Here is a 23776-nt window from a genome sequence, read left to right as displayed (position 1 = left end):
CTTTTAGATTCACTTCTATGGGTTAACTTATTACTTTCAAATAGCTTGGTAGCCCTGTTTTTTTTTGGGGGGGGAGGGGATAATTGTATCTGTAGCAAGGGCAAGTAGACAGTAAAGCACCAGATGTGTTCTAATTATTCCACTGATTTGTGTGAGGCCACACCTGTAGGAAAAGATGCATACAAACCAAGTGAATGGTAAAGACATACTGGGAGGATCATGGTCTGCCCAGGAGCCTGTGTGAGGGAGAAGCCTGCCAGGCCTGGATTTCCCAGCCAGATCTTACTGGTTGGAGCTTAGCCTGTAGTGTGTGTGGAGTCTGAATCAAAGCCAAGATGAGGTCTTATTGTAATGGTTCTCAAATCATAGCACAAGTTGGTTTGCACAAGATTTTGGGAGGTGTGCTGATACCATTTAATTGTAACAGCAAAGTGAAGTCAATTTCCTGCCTTTCCATTTCCCTTCAAAGGCTCAGACTTTGCAGATATAGTAGTAAAACATGGTTCCTCTCATTTCATTGAAGGAGGTGTACAGTAAGTCATCTGTCTTAATGTGTGTCTTTAAACTTACTAAGCCAGTCCAGAGAATTTGGTATGAAAACAAATAAGTAGAGATTTATTGCAAATTAGCAACTTCCTAGGCCCTTTAAGGAAAAGCCACATTTTCTTTGAACTCAGGGCCTATACCTTGAGCCACTCCAACAGTGCCTTTTTTTTTTTTGGTCAGGAGCCATTTGCCTGGACTGGTCTTGAACCAAGATCCTCTTGATCTCTGCCTCTTGAGTAGCTAGGATTACAGGTGTGAGCCACTGGTGTCCAGCTTTGCTTGTTCTCTTATATTTGGTTTTCATAAAACTTTCTCCCCTAAGGAGGTTGGAAAAAAGGAAAGGATGGTTCTAGAGTGCTTACTGGTCATCTGGGAAACAGATGTCCTGGTGCCCAGGACAAAAGACATGGCATTAGTGGCGGTGGACAAGAACTAGACAGTCTTCTAGATCAGATGTCAGAATCTACAAACACTTGCAGAACTATTGTGAGCAGAAACAGTTCTCAGTATATGGGTTGGTGTTAGCTGGTACTTGGTGCCCGTGGAAAATTAAGTTTTACACTATAAGTGGTGCTGAAATTTCCAGATAAACACATTATGCTCTTTATCTGTGATATATGTGAAATGTCAGCAGTTCTGAGGTAAATGCTAGGACAGACTGTGAAGGGCAGAATGGAAAAGAATGTTTCTTTCTTTTTCTGAATTTAAAGTCTGTAGGAGGCAGTCTCAGAAAAAGGTACTCTTCTGTCTCTTCATACTGTTTTCCCTAAAAGCTATCTAGCTGTTTTCCCTCAAGTATTGAGAAGAAATATGGGCTACTTCCTCCCTTAGGAAAACTACCAAAGCTACCCAGATGGAATTATTATTTTTTTGGTGGTATTAGGGTTTGAATTCCTGGACTTGCACTTGTAAAGGCAGGTGCTCTTCCACTTAAACTACACCCCCAGCCCTTTTTGCTTTAGTGTTACTTGAATAGGGTCTCAAATTTTCCAGGGCTTACCTGGACCTTGATCCTCCTGTTTATGCTTCACATGTAGCTGGGATGACAGACACATGCCACCATGCCCAGCTTGGTTAAGATAGAGTTTTGTGACTTTTTTTGCATGGGCTGGCCTTAAGCCACAATCTTCCCTACTATGCCTTTCTAGTAGCTAGGATTACAGGTATGAGCCTCTGTACCAGGCTCCAAGATAGAAAAATTTTTTAACATCTTTATTAGTATATGATGGTTATATAGGGGATTTCGTTGTGACATTTCCATATATACATGTATCATACCCCAGTTTGGCTCATCCCCTCCATTATTCTCCATTATTCTTCCTCCTATTCCCTTCCCTTTCCCTTCTGTTTTTTTTTTTTTTTTTTTTGGTTGTACTGGGGTTTGAACTCAGGGCCTAACTCTCTAGCACTTGCTGGGCAGGTGCTCTACCACTTGAGGCACTCCACCAGCCTTGTTTTGTGTTGGGTTTTTTTCAAGATAGGGTTTCATGAACTATGCCTGTGCTGGCTTTGAACCGTCCTTCTCCTGATCTCTGCCCCCTGAGTAGTTAAGATTTCAGGTGTAGGCCACCAGTGCCTGACCCCATTCTCCTTCTTTTTTTTTTTTTTATTTGTTCCCATTCCCCTTCTTAAGGTGAGTTTCAACAGGTTTCAGTGTTCCATATTCACACCTGTATAGAAAGTACATCAACCATATTCACCCTCATTCACCCTTACCCTCCTACTAGTGCTCTCCCCTTAACATTGACCTGTTTTCCAAGATGGAAATTCTTAATGAATATGGATGGCAGGGGGCTGGTGGAGTGGCTCAAGTGATAGAGTGCCTGCCTAGCAATTGTGAGGCCCTGAGTTCAAACCCCAGTACTGCCAAAAAAAAAAAAAAGTATCCAGAATATGGTAGCAGGTAGTCTTTAAACATTCCCCCAACCACTCAGCTACACCCCCAGTCCTAAGCATTAGATTTCTAAAAGTTGTACATATTAATTTGGAGGAAATTCTATGATTAGGGAAATTTCATGCAAACTGTCTGAAAAACTTCAGACTCAGAGTTTTAGTGGAGGTAGTCACCACATTTTAAATGGAAGCAAATCAAATTGTAAGAAATCCTAGCTGCTGCTTCATATTTTCCAGTAGTAATAGTCCAGTTTCCAACTTCTGACCTGGATGGGGGGAAACCTATGATAAAATCTGCTGGGTGCTGATGGCTCATGTCTGTAATCCTAGCTACCCAGGAGGCAGAAATCAGGAGGTTGGTGGTTCAAAGCCAGAGCTGGGCAAATAGTTCATGAGACCCTATCTTGAAAAAAACCCATCACAAAAAGGGCTGGCATAGTGGTTCAAGTGAGGCCCTGAGTTCAATCCCCAGTACCATTAAAACAAAAAAAAATTCCAGGAGAATCCATAGGCAGATCTCTTTATTCTCATTCACAAATATTTGCTGAGCACCTTGGTTGGTACAGAAATGCATTGGTAAAAAACATAAAAGGCCCTGCTCATGAAATTTATATTCTTGTAGGACTGCAGAGGTAAAATAGGCAAGGTACTTTTGGATTGTGGTAAGTGTATGTTAATAATATGATGAGGTAAGCAGATAGCAACTTTAGGTAAGGGTTATCAGTACAGATCTCCAAGGAGCTGAAACTTGAAACATGACAGTTTGCCATGCAAAGTCCTGAGACAAGAGGATGTTAAGCATGGGAGACTAGTGAAGAGACCTGCAAGGTAGATTGGGAGTTGGAGGAAGGAGTTAAAGAACAAAAAGAAGACCTGATTGGCTGAATCAGCTAATGTTCACAACCTGTTCTGAGATAAACTAAAGGGGTGAGGGGCCTTATAGGTCATGGAAGAACTTTGAATCATTAGAGGGTTTTTAAAAAGGAAGAGAAATAATCTGATCTAAAGTTTTTACATTATCACTTCAGCTGCTAGGTGAAGAGTGAAATTTTGAGAGGCTAAAGTAGGAGCAGAAACAGCAGACAACCAGGAAGTTCAGATTAAAAGAAGGAAATGGATTTAGGACTTACATGAATCACAGCAAGTAGAACTGCTGACAATTTAAATGTAGGGAGGAGAGCAGATGAATCAAAGATGGCTTCTGTGTTTTAGGCTGGGCATTTGGATGGATGGCAGCATCCATTATTAATGTGAGAGTGTGTGAGGAGTTAATAGATTAGGCCAGAGAGACATGGTAGTCTTTAAGGAACTGAGGACAGGCGTGATTCTGAAAGATTTGCAAAAGGAGGAAAGAGGGCAGGTTTTAGAAAACCACAAACTTTACTTTCATGCTCCCATCTAAGGCTGCAGCATAGTCATTAAAGAGAGCTTGTGCACTCGAAATAAGCAGGAAATTCTAAGACCCGGATCTGAGAAGAATTTAATTTCCTTCCTTCAGCGGTTGTTATGAACTAGACAGGTCAATCAGGAAAGTATGACAGATGTGAATTTGAACTTCTTTTCATTTTTTCCAGAGGTTTTCATGCTGTCCTTGTGGATAAGACGGAGATAATAGGCTCAGTGCAGAGACTTTTGGTTGGATTATAATTGGCTGACAGTGTACTCAGGTTGCTTTTGGTTACTTCTCATTTCACTATTCTTATCTGTGTCTCGAATAAAGGTACAGAATCGACTGCCATACCAATTTGGTGGGGGGACTAAAGCTAGAAGGAATATTGGGTATAACTGTCTGATGGCAGATTAAAAATTCAGAAAAGTCTAGACAAGCTAGTGTGATAGGCTGAACTAACAAGATGAAATGTAATCCAAATTTTTCCAGTTAGTCAATTACAGAATCAAAGAAAGGACTTAGCATAGCAATTCTTAGGGGAGGGGGAAACCAAGAAGTGTAATCAGTTCTAAGTCTGAGGATACATTGGTGGTGCAGTAGGTCTGCCATGAGATCTAATGCAGTCTCTGTGCTGCAGTGACAGTATCTAGAACTGGAAGGTAATATTTGCATTTGACTGTGTAGTAGAAATTAAGTTTAGTTTTTCTTTTTCGCAGGACTGGGGTTTGAACTCAGGCTTTGCACTTGCAAAACAGGCACTCTACCGCTTGAGCTACACCTCCAGTCTATCTTGCTCTGGTTATTTTGGAGATGGGGGTCTCTCAAGACTGTTTGCCCATGCTGACCTCAAACCTGAAACTTCCAGATCTCAACTTCCCATGTAGATATGGTTATAGGTGTGAGTCATCAGTGCCTGACAGTTCTCTCTCTCTCTCTCTTTTTTTTTTTTTTTTGGCAGTACTGAAAGTTGAACTCAGGGCTTTGCACTTGCTAGGCAGGTTCTCTACCACTTGAGCCATTCCACCAGCTAGTTTTGTTAATATACCATCCAGGTATAGGAATAACCAAGAGTCCTTTCACAGATTCATTAGAATGATAAAGAGACTGAAACCCATGCCCTGGAAGTTAGATCAAAGAAACTGGGAACTCAGAGGCAGGAAAAGAGAAAACTCAGCTATGATATCGAAGGGGGAGTAGAAAATTCTGATGGTTCCCAGGGGAATTTATATGGCGAAAGATGTCAAGTCAGAACCCTCAAAACATCTGAAGACCAGCCTTATAAAATGGCTGTAGTTCATCTTATAAGATGAGTTGATGTGGATATAGAAAGAATTCCTCCATCCCATCAGTGATTAAACCAGATGGCCTTCAGGGTCCTAGCAACCCTGAGAGCTGCTGAAAAAACTGAGAGCAGTTTTTTCTGCTTGTCACAATTTCTTTTTCTACTTGCTGGCTTTGGTGGCAGCCGAAGGAAATAGCTTCTGAACTGTTTGGATTCCACAGGGGTCTGACTTCATGAGTCAGGACTTGTGTACACTGCTGGCTGATAAGATTGTGAAGGATCTCCCTTTTTCAGCACAATGACCGATTGTGTCTGTTAACGTTGTCTTCTAGGTGACTATAGGACGAGGACTTGGTGTCACATACCAACTGGTATCAAAAATCTGCCCTCTAATGATTTCCCGAAACCACTGTGTTTTGAAGCAGAATCCTGAGGGCCAGTGGACGATTGTGGACAATAAGGTAACAGAATTCACAGAGCACAATGACTTTTAATGAGTTTTTATGTTTTGTTATTTTTTTTGGCAGTTTTGGGATTTGAACTCGGGGCCTTGTGCTTGTCAGGCAGGCATTGTACCTCTTGAGCCACACCACCAGCCCAGGTTTTTTGAGGGAAAAGAAAAAAATGGAACACTTCATGAATTTGCGTGTCATCCTTATGGAGGGATCATGCTAACCTTCTCTGTTTGTTCCAGCTTTAGAATATGTGCTGCCTAAGCAAGCACCTAAGTTTTCATGTATTTTTAAATTGCTTCTTTTTTTTTTTTTTTTTGTATAGATAATTCATGGTGTAAAATTGAAAAGTTTTATCTTCTCCCCTCAACACTTCATTCTCTTTCTCAGATGCAACCATTTCAGTGTGCTCCTGGAGATTAGATTATACCAAATTAATTTCTAATGACCCTGACCTGAGTTGAAATTTGTTACCATAAAGGGAACATCTGAATTGGGGCCACAGGTCCTATTCCAAAAACTAGACCAAGTTCCTGGGGTACTGGCTCTTGTGAAGATTCAGAGACCCTAGGAATATTCTGAAGCTTCTGGGGGACATCTGTGGCTCAGGTCAAGAGGAGGAGGGGAGGAACTGACTGCACTTAGCATCTTCCTGTCCTCTTTCCTCAAACCTGTTCTATACATACTGGTGTTCGTAGAAAAATTTACTTTGAATGAAGGGGTTTTCTGCTTTAAATAAACTTGAAAACTACTAGTCTAGTGGAGACTATGCTAAGGGAAATGAAATAGTATATAAAGCACAGTGATTAGGAAATCCCTAAAGTGCAGATATACAAGCACCCAGGAACATAAAGGAAATACAGACTATGAAGGGAGAGAAATTCTAACATAAACAGTTAAGGCACTTAAGTTGAGGAAGTACAAGAGGTTTATAGAGAGCATTGTGTAATGCTTCATTGCTCTGCTTACCAGGGTTTCAAATGTACCTGTTAGAAGGGAGGCTGTTCTGCCTTGCATCCTCATTTTGCATGCCTCAAACCTGGACTTAAGCTGTTGGAGAAAACGCCTTCCTGCTTTAGAATGAAGTTGAGTTAGCACTGTGTTGAAGAACATGGTATAAATGCTAAGTAAATTGGTCCAGCCCTATTTGCAAGGCACTGGAGAAGACTAGAAATCACTATTCAGATTATCTGATTATCCCTTTACGTGGACACACGTGAACCAGAGAGAGAAACTGTCTTGCCCAAAGCCCTCAATATAACTGGTGAGTGAGTGAGTGAGTGAGTGAGCAAGTGAGGTTGCTAGTGAGCCAGAACTGAGACTCAAATGAATCTCTTTACCGTGCTTTGTCGTCAAATGCCCAGAAAGGACATAGCAATTTGTTATCCTGGTTCATGACTAAATTTTTTTAAATTACGCATAAATTTAAGATACAGCTACAAGGTTTTAAGATCTCTAATGGCGTATATCAAAACCCCTTAGGAAAAGATGTTTTCCTTATGAGAGTTGGCTGGGAAATGGGGTTACAGTGTCACAGCAGTGAGTTCTTTGCTGCTTCCCTGGGCTAGAAGCAGTGTGAATGTGATCCATTTATCGGGTAGCAGTCTTTGGTAGGGTGGGAAGCTACCAGCCAACTGATTTAGTATTCCTTAAATGTCCTCCCCAAGAATTCAGAAACAGCTTATACCAGCAACAGCTCGTGACTGTGCTCTGGAGTTGCCCTCAGTGTTTGCTGTGTACTCTTTCTTTTCGGACTATTGTAATCATCACTGTGACCCTTTTCCCACTTTTCAGATAATGTAGAGAGAGGATAGGTTCTTGATTCTTCCAAATCTTTTCTGTACAGTTGGTATAAATTTCTTAGCTTTGATTTTGTTTGAAAGGTGACTGACTTTGGGGAGAAGCTGCAAGGGGAGTGTTTCAGTGGAACAATTCTGTCAAGTTAGCCAGTCTTTTTTCTTTCCTCTCCTTTCTCTCCTCTCCCTGTCTTTCTCTTCTTTGGTTAACAGAAGCTCCTTTTCTTCCTGGCTCTTTCCTGGCATGGTGGCATAGCAGCACTCTTCTGCTGATAAGGGATTTGAATTTCAGCTGCAGGATATCATTGTATGGTATGTTTGTTTGTTTGTTTTTCTTCAGTATTGGGGTTTGAACTCAGAGCCTACACCTTGAGCCACTGCACCAGCCCTTTTTTGTGATGGGTTTTTTCAAGATAGGGTCTGTTTCCCTGGGCTGGCTTCAAACCTTGATCCTCCTGCTCTCTGTCTCCTGAGTAGCTAGGATTACAGGTGTGAACCACCAGCACCCTGCTTTGTTAGGGTTATGTTTGAAGTCATTTGCTAAGTTCCTTTCAAGAGACAGATGTTTCTAATAATTGAAAAGTTAGTGGGGCACCAGTTTTTGCCCTTTTACATAGCATACTTTTTAAAAATACTGATGTAGTATGATGAAGTTAAGAACTTCTGTTCCTCAAAAGACACCATTAAGAGAATGAAAGGCAAATGCAGAGTGGAAGGTGTTTGCTATACATATAACTGATGAAGTGCTTATATCCACATATATACAGAACTCCAAATCAGTAATAATAAAAATGATATAACACAGTTTTTAAAATGCATGAGATGGGCACTTCACAAAAGAGAGTATCAAATGTTCACTGTCCATGAAATGTTGTTTACCCTCATGAATGATTGATGAAGAAATTCAAGTCAGAACCACAAGGGAAAGCCACTACACATACGGAAGAGTGACTAAAATTAAGGACTGGCAATGATATGGAACAAGTAAACTCTCTTACTCTTCTGGTAGGAGTGTAAGTTGTAGATGTATGTGTTATATGTATGTATGTATCTATCTATCTATCTGGTGACACAGTATTTTCACTTCGAGGAACCAAATAGAATTCCATAGTCAACAATAGAATGGATAAACTGTGGAGTATTTTTACAATGAAACACTGTACTGTAGTGAACATGAGTGACTACTTTGTCCAACAACATGGTTAAGTCTCATAAACAAAATATTGAGTGAAAAAAGCTAGACCCAAGTTGCTGGTCATGAGCACCTACAATCCCAGTACTTGAATCATGAGTTCAATGCTAGTCTGTGCTACATAGCCAGACCCTGTCTCATTAAAACAACAAAAAAAGCTTTGCACAAAAGAGTACATATCATATGATGCCATTTATATAATACTCAGTATTAGGCAAAACTATCCTGCGTTTTTTTGGCCAGGGCGAGGTGGGGGGGGGTTTGCTGGGAACCTTGTACATCCTAGCAAGTACTCTACCATTGAGCTACATTCCAGGCCTGTCGTGTACTTTTAAGACAGGATATAGTTACCCTAATGGGGGAAGGAGGCCCAATGGTTTCTTGGATGCTGCTAATATGGGGCTTTTTTTTTTCCTGGTGGTACTGGGGTTTGAATTCTGGGCTTTGTGCTTGCTGCTGTACCACTTGAGCCATGCCTCTACGTCCCTCCCCCCTTTTTTTTTAAACCTCATGGAAGTACACTGAAATGTTCACTTTGTGATTTTTCATATAGTTGCACATTTGTGATTTGTGCATTTATATATTGTGCTTTAAGACTTCAAAATATTGATTAATACATACCTGTTAGAATTGCTAAACTAAAACTCATGCATGCAGAGTAACTAGAACTCTTAAACATTGAAAATGGGCATACAAGATGGTATACCACTTTGAAAACAGTTTGGTGGTTTTTTTAGACTTAAACTTATACTACTGATTCGTTTGTAGATATTTACTCAAGATTTATAAAATGTTACGAATATGTATGAATGTATACAAAATGTATACAAAAATCTAGAAAACACAGCTGAGGTCTGGTTTACCCATACACTCAATACCACACAGCAATAAAAAATGCCTAACTGCTGATAGTGCAGTAGTGCCCTTGGGTCATTTTTATATATTTTGATTTAGTGCTGAATGCTGTCAGAGCATTATGTTGTGAAAAGTTCAACTCAGAGGGGCTCATACTGTGTGATTAGATTACACTCTGACAAAGGCAGACCTGCAGAGCGCTGAGAACAAGTGAGGAGTTGCCTGGTGGGGGGACAGTTGCTCAGTTGTATTAGGTACAGTACACAGTTGTATGTATCTGTATATACATACGACTTTAAAAATACTGGTATCTGGTTCCCATCTCAGTCTAACTTGAGTTAACTGAAGTGAGACCTAGGCACTCTATTTTTAAACCTCTTAACCCTGTACAGTCAGGGTTAAGAACCAGTGAGCTAGCTGCATAAAACATCTAGAAAACTCTGAAGAAAACATTGCCTTTGGCTTTGGGTTTCTACTCTTCTCAACTGTTTAAAAACAGTTAGAGAGAGATTGAGCGCCAGGTGAAGAAATTTCTGTCTAAAGGAGCCACTGATGGCTGAGACATGGGGCAGCTTTTCTTTGGGTATCATTTTTCTGCTGCTTGTCATTGTTCATACTGATAGTTATGACAACCCAGCATGAGGAAAGCCTTGAAAAGAACTTGATTTCTTTAAATCACTATATTTGAGATTGTAACCTGGGCAGAGCTTGATTGTTCTAGCATAGCCATGGGACTTTAATGGTTTTCTACAGTCACTTCATGAACTGACCTGACTTGGCTGTGGGTCAAATTATGCTACTAAATGTCACCAAGAAGTGATGAGGGAACCAAGGATAAAAAGTGTTAGAGCCGGGCACTGGTGGCTCACACCTGTAATCCTTGCTACTCAGGAAGCAGAGATCAGAAGAATCTCGGTTTGAAGCCAGCCCAGGCAAATAGTTCTGTCTCAAAAAAAAAAAAAAAAAAAAAAAAAAAACCTGTCATAAAGAAGGATTGATGGAGTGGCTCAAGGTGTAGGCCCTGAGTTCAAACCCCAGTAATGTAAAAAAAAAAAAAAAGTTTTGGGAAACTTGTGAGCTTATTTTGCAGACCAAAAGAACTTGCAGGAAGTTGGTTAATGGAGAGGATCCAGTGGAGGGGCCATTCCCCATCCCTCCCACCCCCCATCCCCTCTCCTGTACCCCCCACCCCCTCGCTTCCAGGCAGAACCTGTTCTGCCCTCTTCTCCAATTTTGTTGAAGAGAAGACATAATAATAAGAAAGATACAGCATTTTTGCTAATTTGAGACAAGGACAGCTATACAGAGAGATTCCTAGCATTGCTTCCATGCACATGTGTATTACGACCTGAATTGATTCATCTCTACCTGACCTCTTCACTACTTCCCAGTCACCTTCCCATAGTGACATCTCTCGTTTTAAGGTTACTGTATTAACTCCTCTACAGTGGGCACATCAAACACTTTCAAGTTTTGGGTTTCCTACATTTCCCTATTCCTCTTATGTTCTCTCCTTAGTGTGTGAGACCCATGTTCAATAATATTACTGTAGTTGTTTTAGGTCTATAATCTGCATATGAGGGAGAACATACGATTTTTGGCCTTCTGAGCCTGACTAACTTTGCTTAAGGTGATGTTCTCCAATTCCATCCATTTACTTGAGAATGACAAAGTTTCATTCTTCTTTGTGGCTAAGTAAAATTCCATTGTGTATAAATACCACATTTTCTTAATTCATTCATCAGTAGTGGGGCATCTTGGCTGTTTCCGTAGCTTGGCTATTGTGAGTAGTGTCTAGGAATTGTTTGTTATCTCTAGTTATGTAGCCCTGGCTGGCCTAGAACTTGTGACTCTCCTGCCTCAGCTTCCCAAGTGCTTGGATTATAGGTGTGTACCACCATGCCTGGCTGCCTTTGAGACCTTAAATTTGTCTTATCTTGGCGTTAAGTGACTGCCTGTGTCACATTACTTTGCCTGAGATCTTTTTCCTGTATGTAATAAAAAATTGACTATTCTGCTCTATATTGCTTTGGCTCCATTCCCCTGACTCCAGGGTCCATTCTCCCCCCCGCCCCCGGTGCTGGGATTTGAACCCAGAGCCTTGTGCATACTAGGCAAGCACTCTACTATAGAGCTACATCCCTCGCCTCCAGGGTCATGCTGTTTATCCCTACACTGTGATTTTGTTAAAACTAGGAAAGTAAATATTAAGCATTTCCTGCACTTGTCCTCTGGTTTGAAGGCAGAGACAAGGAAATGAAGGGGGAATGATTCAAGGCTAAAATGGTCACATTTAGAAGATACCTCAGATTACAATCATTGCAATTTTATTTACCAGTGCTGTGTGCATAACAGACAAGTTCATATATGAAATATCTAGTCCTAAATATTTGGAATTGCTCGAGGTATTTAAAAGTAAGGCAAAAAAGGAAAAAAAATAAAAGGAGTAGTAGTAAATGTAAACAGCTTTTAAAAACTTGGGAAATACTGTGTTTGGAAGTGATGTTGTAAAACCACCACTGAATGGTGTACTGTCTGGACTTGTTCATTGGGTTAAGGGAGGTGGGACAGAAGAAACTCAGAAAGTATTTTGTTAGGGTGTGCTAGAAAATTTCAGCACATCTGTTACCCTAAAAAAGAATACATGAAGCATTTATTTTAAGTGAGTTGCAGTGCTGTGTGTTTTGCAAGTATTATCTCATTCATTCCTTATAGTACAGTGTGAGGAAGATTCTATACGATCCCTGTTTTATAGACAGAATTAAGGCACAGAGAGATTAAATATTGCTGAAGGATATGCAATTAATAAACTCAAGGTGTTGCATTTGGGCTATGAGCCCAAGTCTAAGTCCAGAGCTCCAGCTCTAAACTATGACTTCTGTTGGTATTAATTGGATCTTGCCCCACCTGCAGTTTGATCCCAGTACAAAAAGTGATTATATCACCCAGTACAAAAAGTGAGTTTATCACTCACTTTTTGGTTTCTGGATACCAAAAAGTGCTTTGTTTGTTCAGTGAATTTTCCTCAATATACATCCAGAGACTGTACTTGAGTGACTGTCCTAGCCAGGCCTAACTTGTGGACTTTATCATTAAATGCTGCTTCCTGTACTAGTAGCATTTTTCTTCCCAGTCTTGGGTTATTGCCTCCAGTTTAGGTCAATAGGAGTGATTTAGTGCTATTGCGTGTATTTGAATAATTTACCTACCAGTAATAAGGCGATTCTTGCCTGTTGCATAGGCAGTTCTCAGTGGAGGTATGAATGTGAAATAAAGGTAAAAAGCCAAACTGCTTAAAGCATGCTGTTTCTAAGGATGATGGTTTATGAACCTATGAACCTTTTTTTTTTTTTCTATTTGTTCTCAGGGGTTTTCCTTCTGAAAAGGCAGAAGGTTTTGCAGCAGCAGGAGAGAAAGTCCATAAAGAGGAAGAAAATCATGCAGCTTACTTTCTTTCTTTCCTTTTCCCCAGAGTCTGAATGGTGTTTGGCTGAACAAAGAACGCTTGCAACCATTACAGGTTTACTTACTCCATAAGGGAGACCACATCCAGCTCGGAGTGCCACTGGAAAATAAGGAGAATGCGGAATATGAATATGAAGTTACTGAAGAAGACTGGGAGAGTGTTTATCCCTGCCTCGCCCCAAAGAATGACCAGATGCTCGAAAAAAATAAGGGCTTGAGAACTAAACGGAAATTTAGTTTAGATGAATTAGAGGGTCTTGGCGCTGAAGGCCCCTCAAATTTGAAATCCAAAATAAGTAAAGTGTCTTGTGAGCCTGGCCAGTCAGTGAAGGTGCATGGGGAGAGTGGAGTGGCAGGCCAGCCCTTGCAGTGTTTGTATCCGGAGTCAACTCCTCTTGAGGACACTGAGAAGACCATGGGGGCTCATAATCACCCTGGCGCCCCAAAAGTCAGACAGCTTCACCATAAGAAGCAGAAAGCCTCGAACCCTTCAGCACCTCAGAGCAGCTTAGAGCTGTTTAAGGTGACCATGACTAGGATTCTGAAGCTGAAAACACAGATGCAGGAAAAACAAGTAGCTGTTCTGAACGTGAAAAGGCAAACACAAAAGGGGAACTTAAAGAAAATTAGGAAAATGGAGCAGGAACTGCAGGATTTACAGTCCCAGCTGTGTGCAGAGCAGGCTCAGCAGCAGGCCAGAGTGGAGCAGCTAGAGAGGACTTTGCAGGAAGAGGAACATCATCTCCAGGTACCACCAGGAGGGAAGGCAAGGGTGCCCCTTGGGAGGGCAGGCTCTTTGCAAACCCTGGCCAGAACAGTCTCTTTCTGGACTGGGGACTATATGGTGAGCACCAAGGACAGGAGAGGGAATGGGAGCAGAGGTTGAGAAAAGGATTAATGCTTCAACATGCTGATGAGATCAGAAGCCAGAGTTGGGGTAGCAAGATAGGGTAAGGTGACTGGGAGAGCCAGCTAGGACATAACTGGCCTCAGGATAGAACGCTGAGGTATCAGACCCAAGGTAAATTCAGGAGAACATTGAATAAAGATCAAGATGCTACATACTGTGGAGTATACTGGTCCAGTGAAGCTGGAGTACCTATCTTTGCCTGGTGGTCAGGCAAATTACTTAATCCCAAAGCAGGTGTAAATCAGCTTTATTCTGCCCTTGTACCTGACTGACAGTTTGTTAGCTGTGAGCATTAGTTATTCTAGCTAACCTAGTAGGTAGAAGCTGGAAAAGAAGAAAATGCTTTTGTTTCTATCTTAAGCACCCAGCATGCAAAGGGACAGGAGCACCAGAGCTCTGTTGTTGGGTTGAGTGATAAACCACCTTCTTCAGTACAAGCTACTTTTAATAGGAAGGTAAAGTAGCAACTGTCTTAGTGGTGGCAAGGTAAGACCAAATGTGCTCCCATCCCCAAGTCATTTGCTTTAGATGACAAGCTCTTACACAAACAAAGCTTTGGACTGGAGCTGATCCTGTCCCTGCTCAAAATGTCAGCTCCCATCTGCCAGGTACCACATGTCATTCCCACCCAGTTGTTCAGGTAATATTGAATGTCAAGAATTCCCCACTGTGGAGTTAGAACTAAGAAGGACCAGTCATTACTGAAGTGCAAAAGCCTTTATCTTTTTGCTTAGGTTGCTCAGGGCAAGGAACTACCAGGAGCGGTGTTGGCTTATTTCTGAACAATTTATAAATTTCATTTGAATCTCTGCTATCGCCTTGAGCTGGTAGGATTAGCAAAGGTCTTTTGAAGGTATACCCTGGTTGCATGTGAGTACTTTTGCTTCCCTTATCCAGTACAGACTTCTTAAAATTAATAAGAGCATGGTAATCTTTCCTATTTAGTGTGTTATACCTTCACCAGAGCAGAACTCTCTTTAAGGGATGTGTTCAGAACAACAGTGCTTGCCAATTAATATTTGTGGTTGCTCTGTGCTTCAAGGTATAGCTGCAAAATCATTTTCTGTAGGAAAAGGTTAAGGAAAGGCAAAAAGGACTGGTTCACATGACTCCAGGTCATATATAAACTGCTTTGAGGGAAGCATGGTGAGTCGAGCTTCTTCTCCATCCTATGCCTGCTGCTCTAGAAGCTCAACCCTTGCTGCTTCACTGATGTTATTTTATGTTTTGAGTACTCACATTGCTTGGTACTACATGTTTAGGAGTTCCGCTTGGCATAAAAATGTACAATAAGGGAGTGAATTCAACTATGATATGTTGTAAGAACTTTTGTAAATGTCACAATGTACCCCCAGTACAACGATAAAGTTTTTTAAATGCATAATAAATGTTTTTTACCATTAAATGTTTTATCTTTTTGAGGAGATAAGACACGTTGTACACTTAATATAATAGAATAACAATTTTCAGTCAATATATTCAACTAGACAATTTCAAGTTGGCATATTAAACAGGCAGGTAATTTTTAAGGAAGAAAGCCCAGAGGTTCTTGTGGAATGAACTGGATGCAGGTTAGTGACGATGTGAAAGGCTCTAGTATTAGAGGGGCTGGTGAAAGAAATACAGCATCAGGTCAGGCAAGGAGAGAAGAGAAGCAGCTTATAGGATAAAAGTGGAAGAGACTCAGAGTGAAGGTATAGGGTTACAGAATTGAGGGAAGAAACATGGATGTTCTTGTGAGTGCCAGCATGGGAGAGTGTATCTTCTTTTAGATGCTTTGTGGCTCAGAAGTTCTAAGTTTGTATCCTTTTGGGTGTCATGTCATTAGCTAGTAAGGAAGCTTGGACTGTCAGCCTTTAGTTTTTCCACAGCTGTCTCTTTGTGGATTGAAGCTGGCAGTCCTGACCTGTGCGGTATTTGAGCAGATAACTACTCAAATCTTTTGCTGCCAACAGCTTGAAGTAAAGCAGAGGGCTTTCCACTTCCTCTCTGCCCCCGGTTGTTTCCAGATACTCACACTAGCCTGTCTGCTGTGCATGTTGCTGAATTTTGTCCCTTTCCCTCTTGCAGCAGGGAAACCTTCCATTTTGTTTTGACTTTACAGGGTTTGGAGAAAAACCAAGAGGAGGACCTGAAGCAACAGTTGGCACAGGCTCTGCAGGAGGTAACTTCCTTCTTGCTATATGGAGACCACAGTGGTTTGTGAGTGGTGAGTGGCCAGGCATCACATGGCACTGCCACCAGCTGCCTCTGCTGCTTAGCCACACCTTCGAGGCATCTCCAGTCTATAGACAGAGCAGGTGGCAGCTGCTCGCACCATCAGCCTGGAGATTGGGAGCCTCACAGATACGCTAGATCTCAGCATGAAAACTTACATCTTCATCTGAGCAGAAGTTGCTCTGGTGATGATAGAACAGAGCCTGTAGGAATGAAGAGGCTCTCTGGAGAAGGGGCTCTACTTCAAGAACAGTGAGGGCAGCCAGAGGGGAAATGTGAGCTATGGCTTAGCCCTCAGGGCCTGTGAGAGTCTCTAAGTCTCACCACCCCTGAGCTGTGGCCATCCAGAAATCATTCCAGAATGTTTCAGTTAAGTGTTTAGGTCAGGCTGAGAATGTGCAGTTTAACAGCAAAACATACCAATTTAGCAGAAGAGTAAAGCTCATAGGAATAAAATTCTCCTGAAAGACTGTTACTTATTTCATTTAACTTAACTCCTTCTCTCATTTGACTACTTTTAAGTGTTCTTTTTCATCTTTAAAAGCTGCTTTGGGCTGGGGGTGTGTCTTAAGTGATGGAGTGCCTGCCTAGCAAGCCCCAGGCCCTGAGTTCAAACCCCAGTAGCACCTGAAAAAGAAAGCTGCTTTACTTTCTATCCTTTATGTGTTACAATTAGTAGTTAATGCAAGTTTAGTCAGGAGATTAATGGGCTGACTCAAATCTCCTTGAGAAAAATGAGCAAATTACATTAGAGTTTGTTCAGGGGAATTTATCCCTCTCCCTATTTGTTTATTGCATTTCTAGCTCTCAACTTTACAGTACTGAGTTATATGGTATCATGTGACAGGGTGCCTGCGTTGATTGCCTTGAGGGATGCACAAACAGTCTTGGAACGAATTAGGTGAAAGTTAATGTGGTCTTTTTGGGATTTCATTTTATATTCTGAGCTTATTCATTTTGTAGTGTGGGAGCACAGGCATGTTTCCTATCTGGAGAATTTTTTCTTTTAATTTTATTGTTTTTACATTTACTTACATGTGTATACATTATTTGGGCCACCTCCTCCCCCCCACCCCTGCCCCATGGTGAATTTTAGAATTAATATTTAGGTGTTTTGAAACTGACTAGAAAAGTGTATGGTTTTGCTTCTTGGCGTTCTCTTTTTTTTTTTTTTTGTAGTACTTTTTTTTTTTAATGCAGGGCCTACACCTTGAGCCACTCTGCCAGCCCTTTTTTTTTTTTGAGATAGGGTCCCTCAAACTATTTGCCTTGGCTGACTTTGAACTACAGTCCTCCTGATCTCTGCCTCCTGAGTAGTTAGGATTATAGGCGTGAGCCACCATTGTCTGACTTCTTGGCATTCCTTGAGAGATCATTGAATTCCCTTGTACCCACAATGTGCTTCGTCTGTTCTGAGACAGACAAAGAAACACACACATCATGGGGTACGTGGCCATGAATTCATAAATTAAAATGTAGTACTTGGAAGTCATGGCTGTATACAGGGGAACGTGCCACTCTTCACTGAAGCAGTGCTTGATTTTTGTTCTACCCTGCTGGTCCCTGTGAAGTTTCTTTCTTTACCAGGCTGACAGACTTGCATTTACATAGAGTTTTAGAAACTTGTGAATGCTTTTCATACTTCTTGTTTTCTCAGTGACACTGGGACAGTAGGTGCACTTGTTTTCCCATTTTATAGATAAGAAAGTTAAGGCACATATACCTAATTAGTCAGAAGACCCAGGTCTTCTCATATGACCACTTTCTTCCCCAGAGACCACACATTTAAAAAATTGTTTCTCAAGTAATGTCTTTTCAGAAACAGTCCGCCTTCTTTTAAAAAGTACATGCTGTGTTTATACATGAACAAAATCACAAATTATCTTGCTTGCTTCTTTTCTTCCTCTCTTCTTCTCTTCCTCCTCCCCTCCTTTTGTGCCATGCTGGGGATGGAACCCAGGGCTTCATGTATACTAAGTGCTCTACCACTGAGCCACACCCCAGGCCATGAATTGTTTCATAGACGTGGAACCTCCTGACATTTATGTATGCAGCTAGTTGCAGTGAATCAAGTGTTGGCTCTTGTTTTTTGGGGGTTTTTTTTGGGGGGAGGGTACTGAGATTTTGAACTCAGGGCCTCATGTTTGCTAGGCAGGCACTCTACTACTTGACCCACTCCACCAGCCTGAGTGTTGGCTCTTGGGTATGCCAGCTTCTAGAAGACACTGGCCAGTTTCAGGCAACAGTGCCTTATGAGCATGCAGTGTGTAATTTGTAAAATAAATAGGTTAAAAGTCTTTTATTTCAGCGAAATAAATAAAAGACTTTCACCTAATCCCATTTTCATCTGAATATTTCTTAAAAGCTGCTCTGGGTGCTGAAGAGCCTCATAGTTAGTTACTAGTTCTTAAGCACTGCTTCCTAGAATCACATGGGTGGGTTTTTTGTTTGTTTGTTTTAAATAAAATGCACATTCCTGGGGCTCAAGCCAAACACACCAAATTAGACTATCTGGAGAATGAAAGCTCTTCACTTGATTTGGTTAGCCACTGAAGTTGGCTTAGTTCCACAGGGACTAGTGGATTTGATAGCCTCCCTGTCTGTGCCCTTCTGTGGGGAAAAAAAAAAATTAAAAAAGAAAAAGCAATGAAAGAAAGCATTATTTTGAAATTGTCAATTCATTTATGAACCAAGTCATTAAGCAGGTAGAGGAAGCAGGTGTGTGTGGTTCATCCTGAGTGTGTGTCTGCTATGTTTCTACAGCACCAGGCTCTCATGGAAGAGCTAAGTCGCAGCAAGAAGGACTTTGAAACAATCATTCAAGCCAAGAACAGAGAACTGGAGCGGACCAAGGTACTGGAAAGAAGATGGAGGTTTAGAATTTGGTTAGTACATGCAGCTCAGCATTTTCAACAGTGCATGGGTTGCTATGGTGAATGGAGAAGGAGACTATGGCTGCACCTTGCCTCAAGGGAAATAATCTGTAAAATTATTCAGGCCTATAGAAGGTTCTGCCTGTAAAGCAACATCTGTTTCCTTCCCTTGCTCACAAAGTAAATTCTGGGAATGAGGCACTTGTATCTTACATTCTAGTTATGGCAGATGCTCCTTTGGGATGTGTCACTGATGCAAACAGGAGTGCATTTTAGTTTAAAAAAAAAAAGTTCCTCTTGATGTATTTATGTAGTCTCTTCAAATGAGTAGAACACTTAAATTACTTGTTATACACTAAATGCCTGTGAGGGCCAGACAAGTCATGCGAGTGAGTAAAGGGGACTGGTGTAAGAACATGGCAGCTGTGAGGACTTTGTGCTACCCACCCTTAATCCGAGAGGCAGCTTTTTCTCTGCCAGTCACTTGGTGCCATCCAGAATGCAAGCCCAGTGTTGTCAAAGCTGATTTTGCCACGGCAAGTGGAAATCCATATGTGAAATATCCCAGTTTTCAAATATTGGCAACAAGTTCAATTTTTTTAACTCATACATATTAATCATAAAAATTGTACATATTTTTGGGGGCACCAAGTAGTGTTTCAGTACATGTATGAATTCTGAGTTTTTGTATATGCTTTTTTAATACCATAAAGGCCAAGCTAAATAAGTCTGTAGGTTGGATCCAGGTCAGCCCCTGACCTGAAAAGTGAGTGACTTGAGTCTTGACTGCGTCTCTCATTCCACTCCACTCCACATACAGACCTGGAGCTGAGTATAGAAAGGAAGAGGAGTCTTTTTTTTTTACTAGTTGACTTGATATCCTTATCCTTTATTTTTTAAACATTTTTATTACTATATTCAGGAGATTTCATTGTGAGATGTATATATATATATACATGAAAATGTATATATATATATATTAAACACCCCAGTTTGTTTCACCCATCTGTTCTCCCTTGTATGCCATTCCCCTTCCTAGTTCTTTGTTTAAATCACTTTTAGTAACTTCTTCCCTGATCTCCAAGAAGCTACCACATCTTTTTTTTTTTTTTTTTTTTTTTTGCAGTGCTGGGGAATGAATCCAGGGCCTTGTACATGCTAGGCAAATGCTATATCACTGAGCTGCATTCTCAGCCCCATCACATTTTAAAAAATAGATTTATTTTATTTTAAATCACCATAAATAATAGGGGGTTCCACTGTGGTAATTTCATACATGTGTATAGTATACTTTAAACAAATTCACCCCCTCTATTATATCCTACTGTACTTTTTTAAAGCCTAGTGGTTCATAAGTTTTCAAGGTACTTGATTCTAGTTAGAAATGAGGTTAGACCCTCTTCTCTTGCCCTAAGCAGTGTTTATTTTGATTGGAAGAGAAAATAAAAAAAGAACCAACCACTTAGATATACCTTAAGTGTCTTTTCTTGCCCCCCTCTGGGGCTTCTTTTGCTTTCTGTTTGGGGAATTTTTATTTTAGAACTTCTGAATCCTATTCCAGACAATTAACCTTGCTCCCTGTCCTGTTCTGCTTTCTTGTTGGTTTTCCCAAGTGACAGGTGGTGTTGTGTGTCTTTTCAGGAAGAAAAGGAAAAGATGCAGGCACAGAAGGAAGAAGTTCTTAGCCACGTGAATGATGTGCTGGAGAATGAACTCCAATGTATTATTTGCTCAGAATACTTCATTGAAGTAAGTAGGAACAGTGGTTCACCCTTCTCACTCCCAGGCCTGAGTGGTTCCTGCCCCTTTCAGGCTGCTTCTGCTATATGGAAACATTCGGAAGAGATTTTTGTTCCAGGAACTTAGATTGTTTGATTTTAAATGACGTCTAGAGATGACCACTTCTCATTAGGTTATATAGTTTTCTTGCCCTTCACTGTCCTTTTTTCTTCTCAAATATTTTTTAGTACAATCAACATTTTAGCTACAATAAAACCTTTATCTGCTAGTTGTGGGGGAGGACAGGTCCAAGTGGCATTAGGATTTTGAAGTATCAGAAGAAAGCCTCCCAATAAAGCTATTCTTCTTTACTATGCATCACTCTGCTAAACATGGTTTGTAGTGTATAGCCTTTTAAACAGGGTGGTAAATGTCACTGATGTGAGGTCACTTTGGGAATTCAGAGGCCAATTTGAATATATTTCAGGGACTCTCAGAGGTTCCTTTTAAAATGAAACATCTTTCTCTTAGACTACACTTGCTATCCTGTTGTATTTTGCTCCAGCTCATTTAGCTTTCATAAATTTCTACCATTTGTGGCCAGTTCATGTTAGACTACAAGTGTTAAGCTCAGGTTGTTAAATAGCAGTTCTTTTTTAGGCTCCTTTGAAAGGGAAATGCATACACACATTGCTTCCTCTTCTCAGGCAGTCTTTAGGGATGTTGGGTCTATTAACCCGACAAATCTCTCTTGGGCAGGCCTGTTTCTTTTGCTCTGTATCTACTTTGATTTTAAGTCATAATGTCCCACACTTTCTAGTCAGATGATTCCCTGTTGTGGAGAAACTCTGTTCTTTGACAGGGCTGTGGACACCAGTAGAGGAAGATAAGGAGAGGGAGGTGGAATGGGTTGTGAGTTAGTCCAGAGCATCTGCACAGACCTAGAAAAGTCAAATAACTTGACCTTTGTTGCCTGACCTCTAATGTATTCACCTTTTAAAATCAGTCTTAGAAAAATGCTTTGCTGTAATCAGACAAGTTTTTAGTTCTGTTTATGAGAGTTTTATCTCATATAATAGCTTTGTTTTTGAGCTTTTTGGCTTACCTTGGCATTTGAAAAATATATATTTTCTATTAATTTCCACTAAACCTAAAAGCAGGAATGAGGACTTTCTTTTTAATAATGTTTTTTATTAGGATATATTCATTATGAGGGGGATTCATAGTGACAGTTCCGATTAGACTTAACATTGTACATTAGTTACATCACCCCCATCATCTCTCCCCACCCAACTTAAAGCAATTGCAAGAGGTTTCTCCTTCATTCACCCTCCCCTGTCCCACTTGTACCCTCCCCCCCGACACACACACACTGTACCTATTTTACAGTCCTGTCTTTCGTTATTAATATTTAAGATGATGATCAAAGGGGTTTCTCAGTGTATCCCCACTGTGGATATACTTTATTTTGGTCCATTCAGCTCCTTCCATTACTCTCCCTTACCCTTTTACCTCCCACCCCCCTTTTTCAACAGCTTTTAGGAATGAGGACTTGAGCCTCAGAAAAGGTTTTATCTTAGAAGATGTACATAAATATAACTAACAAAGAGAATGTTTTCTATTCTGTGGGCATGAAAAGGGCTCTGACAGAAAGCTGACCAGAAGGGTCACTCAGAAGAGGCCCTGGAACACAGCTTCTTTCTGCTTTCTCTCTTCATAGGTTTATTCACCTAGGAGTCCTAGGTGAGAGGCACTGTCAGTGAATCTGCACAGCTTTTAGTTCCTTTTCACCCAGACTATAGTTAGTGGTCTTTTATATACTACATTATCATCATCATTCCATTTTATTTTATTTTACAGTACTGGGGATTGAACTCATATTTGGTAGGCAAGCCTGAATTACTATCCTCCTCTGCCTCCCAAGTAGCTGGGATCACAGGTGTGTGCCACCATACCTGGCTTTTTTTGTGTGTGTTTGTGACATGGTTTTACTATGTAGCCCAGACTGACCTGGAACTCAGTAGCCCATGCTGGCTTCTAGCTTGCAATCTTCCTGCCTCAGCCTTCTGAGTGCCAGGATTACAGGTATGAACCACCTCACCCAGTGACTCATTACACTTTTTTTAGTCTCTTTAGAGATGATACTGCCTACAATTCAATATATTGAATTGTATATGCTCCCCTTAGAGCATAATTTTGATTAAATTTGAGGTTTCAATTTAGCATTAGCAGGGCATAAATTTGTTTTCCTATAAGAGAATTAGTGAGCTGGGTGCTAGTGGCTGACACGTACAATCCTAGCTACTTGTGAGGCTTGGGAGGCAGAGATCAGGAGGATTACAGTTTGAAGCCAGCCTGGGCAAATAGTTCATGAGACCCTACCCTGAAAATAACTGACACGAAAAAGAGCTGGCAGAGTGGCTCAAGTGGTAGAGCACTTGCCTAGCAAGCCTGAGACCTGGAGTTAAAACCCCAGCACTGCCACCCCCCCACACAAAAAAAGTATTAGTGTTATACTCATACTAATACAGCCTATTCATACATTCTCCTTAAGGCCAATGACATTTGTTTGCAAGGTGGCTAACTCATGTTGGCAGTTAGTAGAACAAAATAGAAAAATCAGCCTACATAGGGCCTGAATCTGTGACTTTGAGTCTGTAACCTTAACTTATTTTATAACCTTTGGGAAAGAAGAAAATGAATCATGTAATATGAAGCTTACCATGGGACTGTGGCTAACTTTCCTTTAGGCCTTGGAAATTAGCTCTTGTTTAGGCTTTGAGGAAGTAAGCATGACAGCTGTGATTTGTACGTTCCCATTTGTGTTGTAGGCTGTCACCTTGAACTGTGCCCACAGTTTCTGCTCCTACTGTATCGGGGAATGGATGAAGCGGAAGGTAGAATGCCCCATTTGTCGGAAGGACATTGAGTCCAAAACCCACTCCCTGGTTCTGGACAATTGCATTGATAAAATGGTGGATAATCTCAGCTCAGAGGTGAAAGAACGACGAATCGTCCTTATAAGGGAACGAAAAGGTGAGTGGGTCTGAGAATCCCTGCTACTCACAAGGGACCAAACTTCAGATTTCCTTTTTTTTTTTTTTTGGTGATGGTGGTGGTATGGATTTGAACTAAAGGCTTTGTACTTACTAAGCAGGCACTATACTACTTGAGCCACCCCCCCAG

At 40.9% G+C, this 23776-nt stretch overlaps 1 protein-coding gene and 1 non-coding gene across 10 annotated transcripts in view; one reads left to right on the top strand and one right to left on the bottom strand.

The window, feature by feature from the left end:
* Positions 1 to 23776, top strand: part of Rnf8 (ring finger protein 8) — a 48353-nt gene that overhangs the window by 1604 nt on the left and 22973 nt on the right. For all 9 annotated transcript variants that reach the window (XR_012450661.1, XR_002213084.2, XR_012450660.1 and 6 more), the window contains exons 2-7: positions 5444 to 5572; positions 12879 to 13619; positions 15886 to 15945; positions 18762 to 18851; positions 20513 to 20620; positions 23422 to 23626. Coding sequence is in view for 6 of the 9 variants with exons in the window: in XM_074082292.1 (XP_073938393.1) it covers positions 5444 to 5572; positions 12879 to 13619; positions 15886 to 15945; positions 18762 to 18851; positions 20513 to 20620; positions 23422 to 23626 (1333 nt within the window). In the remaining 3 variants the exon portion in view is untranslated. The remainder of the gene's footprint in view (positions 1 to 5443; positions 5573 to 12878; positions 13620 to 15885; positions 15946 to 18761; positions 18852 to 20512; positions 20621 to 23421; positions 23627 to 23776) is intronic.
* LOC141426049 (U6 spliceosomal RNA) lies at positions 5730 to 5835 on the bottom strand. Its single transcript, XR_012451159.1, has one exon. It is a non-coding gene; the product is annotated as a U6 spliceosomal RNA (small nuclear RNA).

Source organism: Castor canadensis, chromosome 8, assembly GCF_047511655.1.
Source record: "Castor canadensis chromosome 8, mCasCan1.hap1v2, whole genome shotgun sequence".
In the NCBI taxonomy this organism is placed as follows: Eukaryota; Metazoa; Chordata; class Mammalia; order Rodentia; family Castoridae; genus Castor; species Castor canadensis.
Note: the sequence above shows the minus strand (reverse complement) of the source record. Positions and strands in the feature narration are given on the sequence as shown.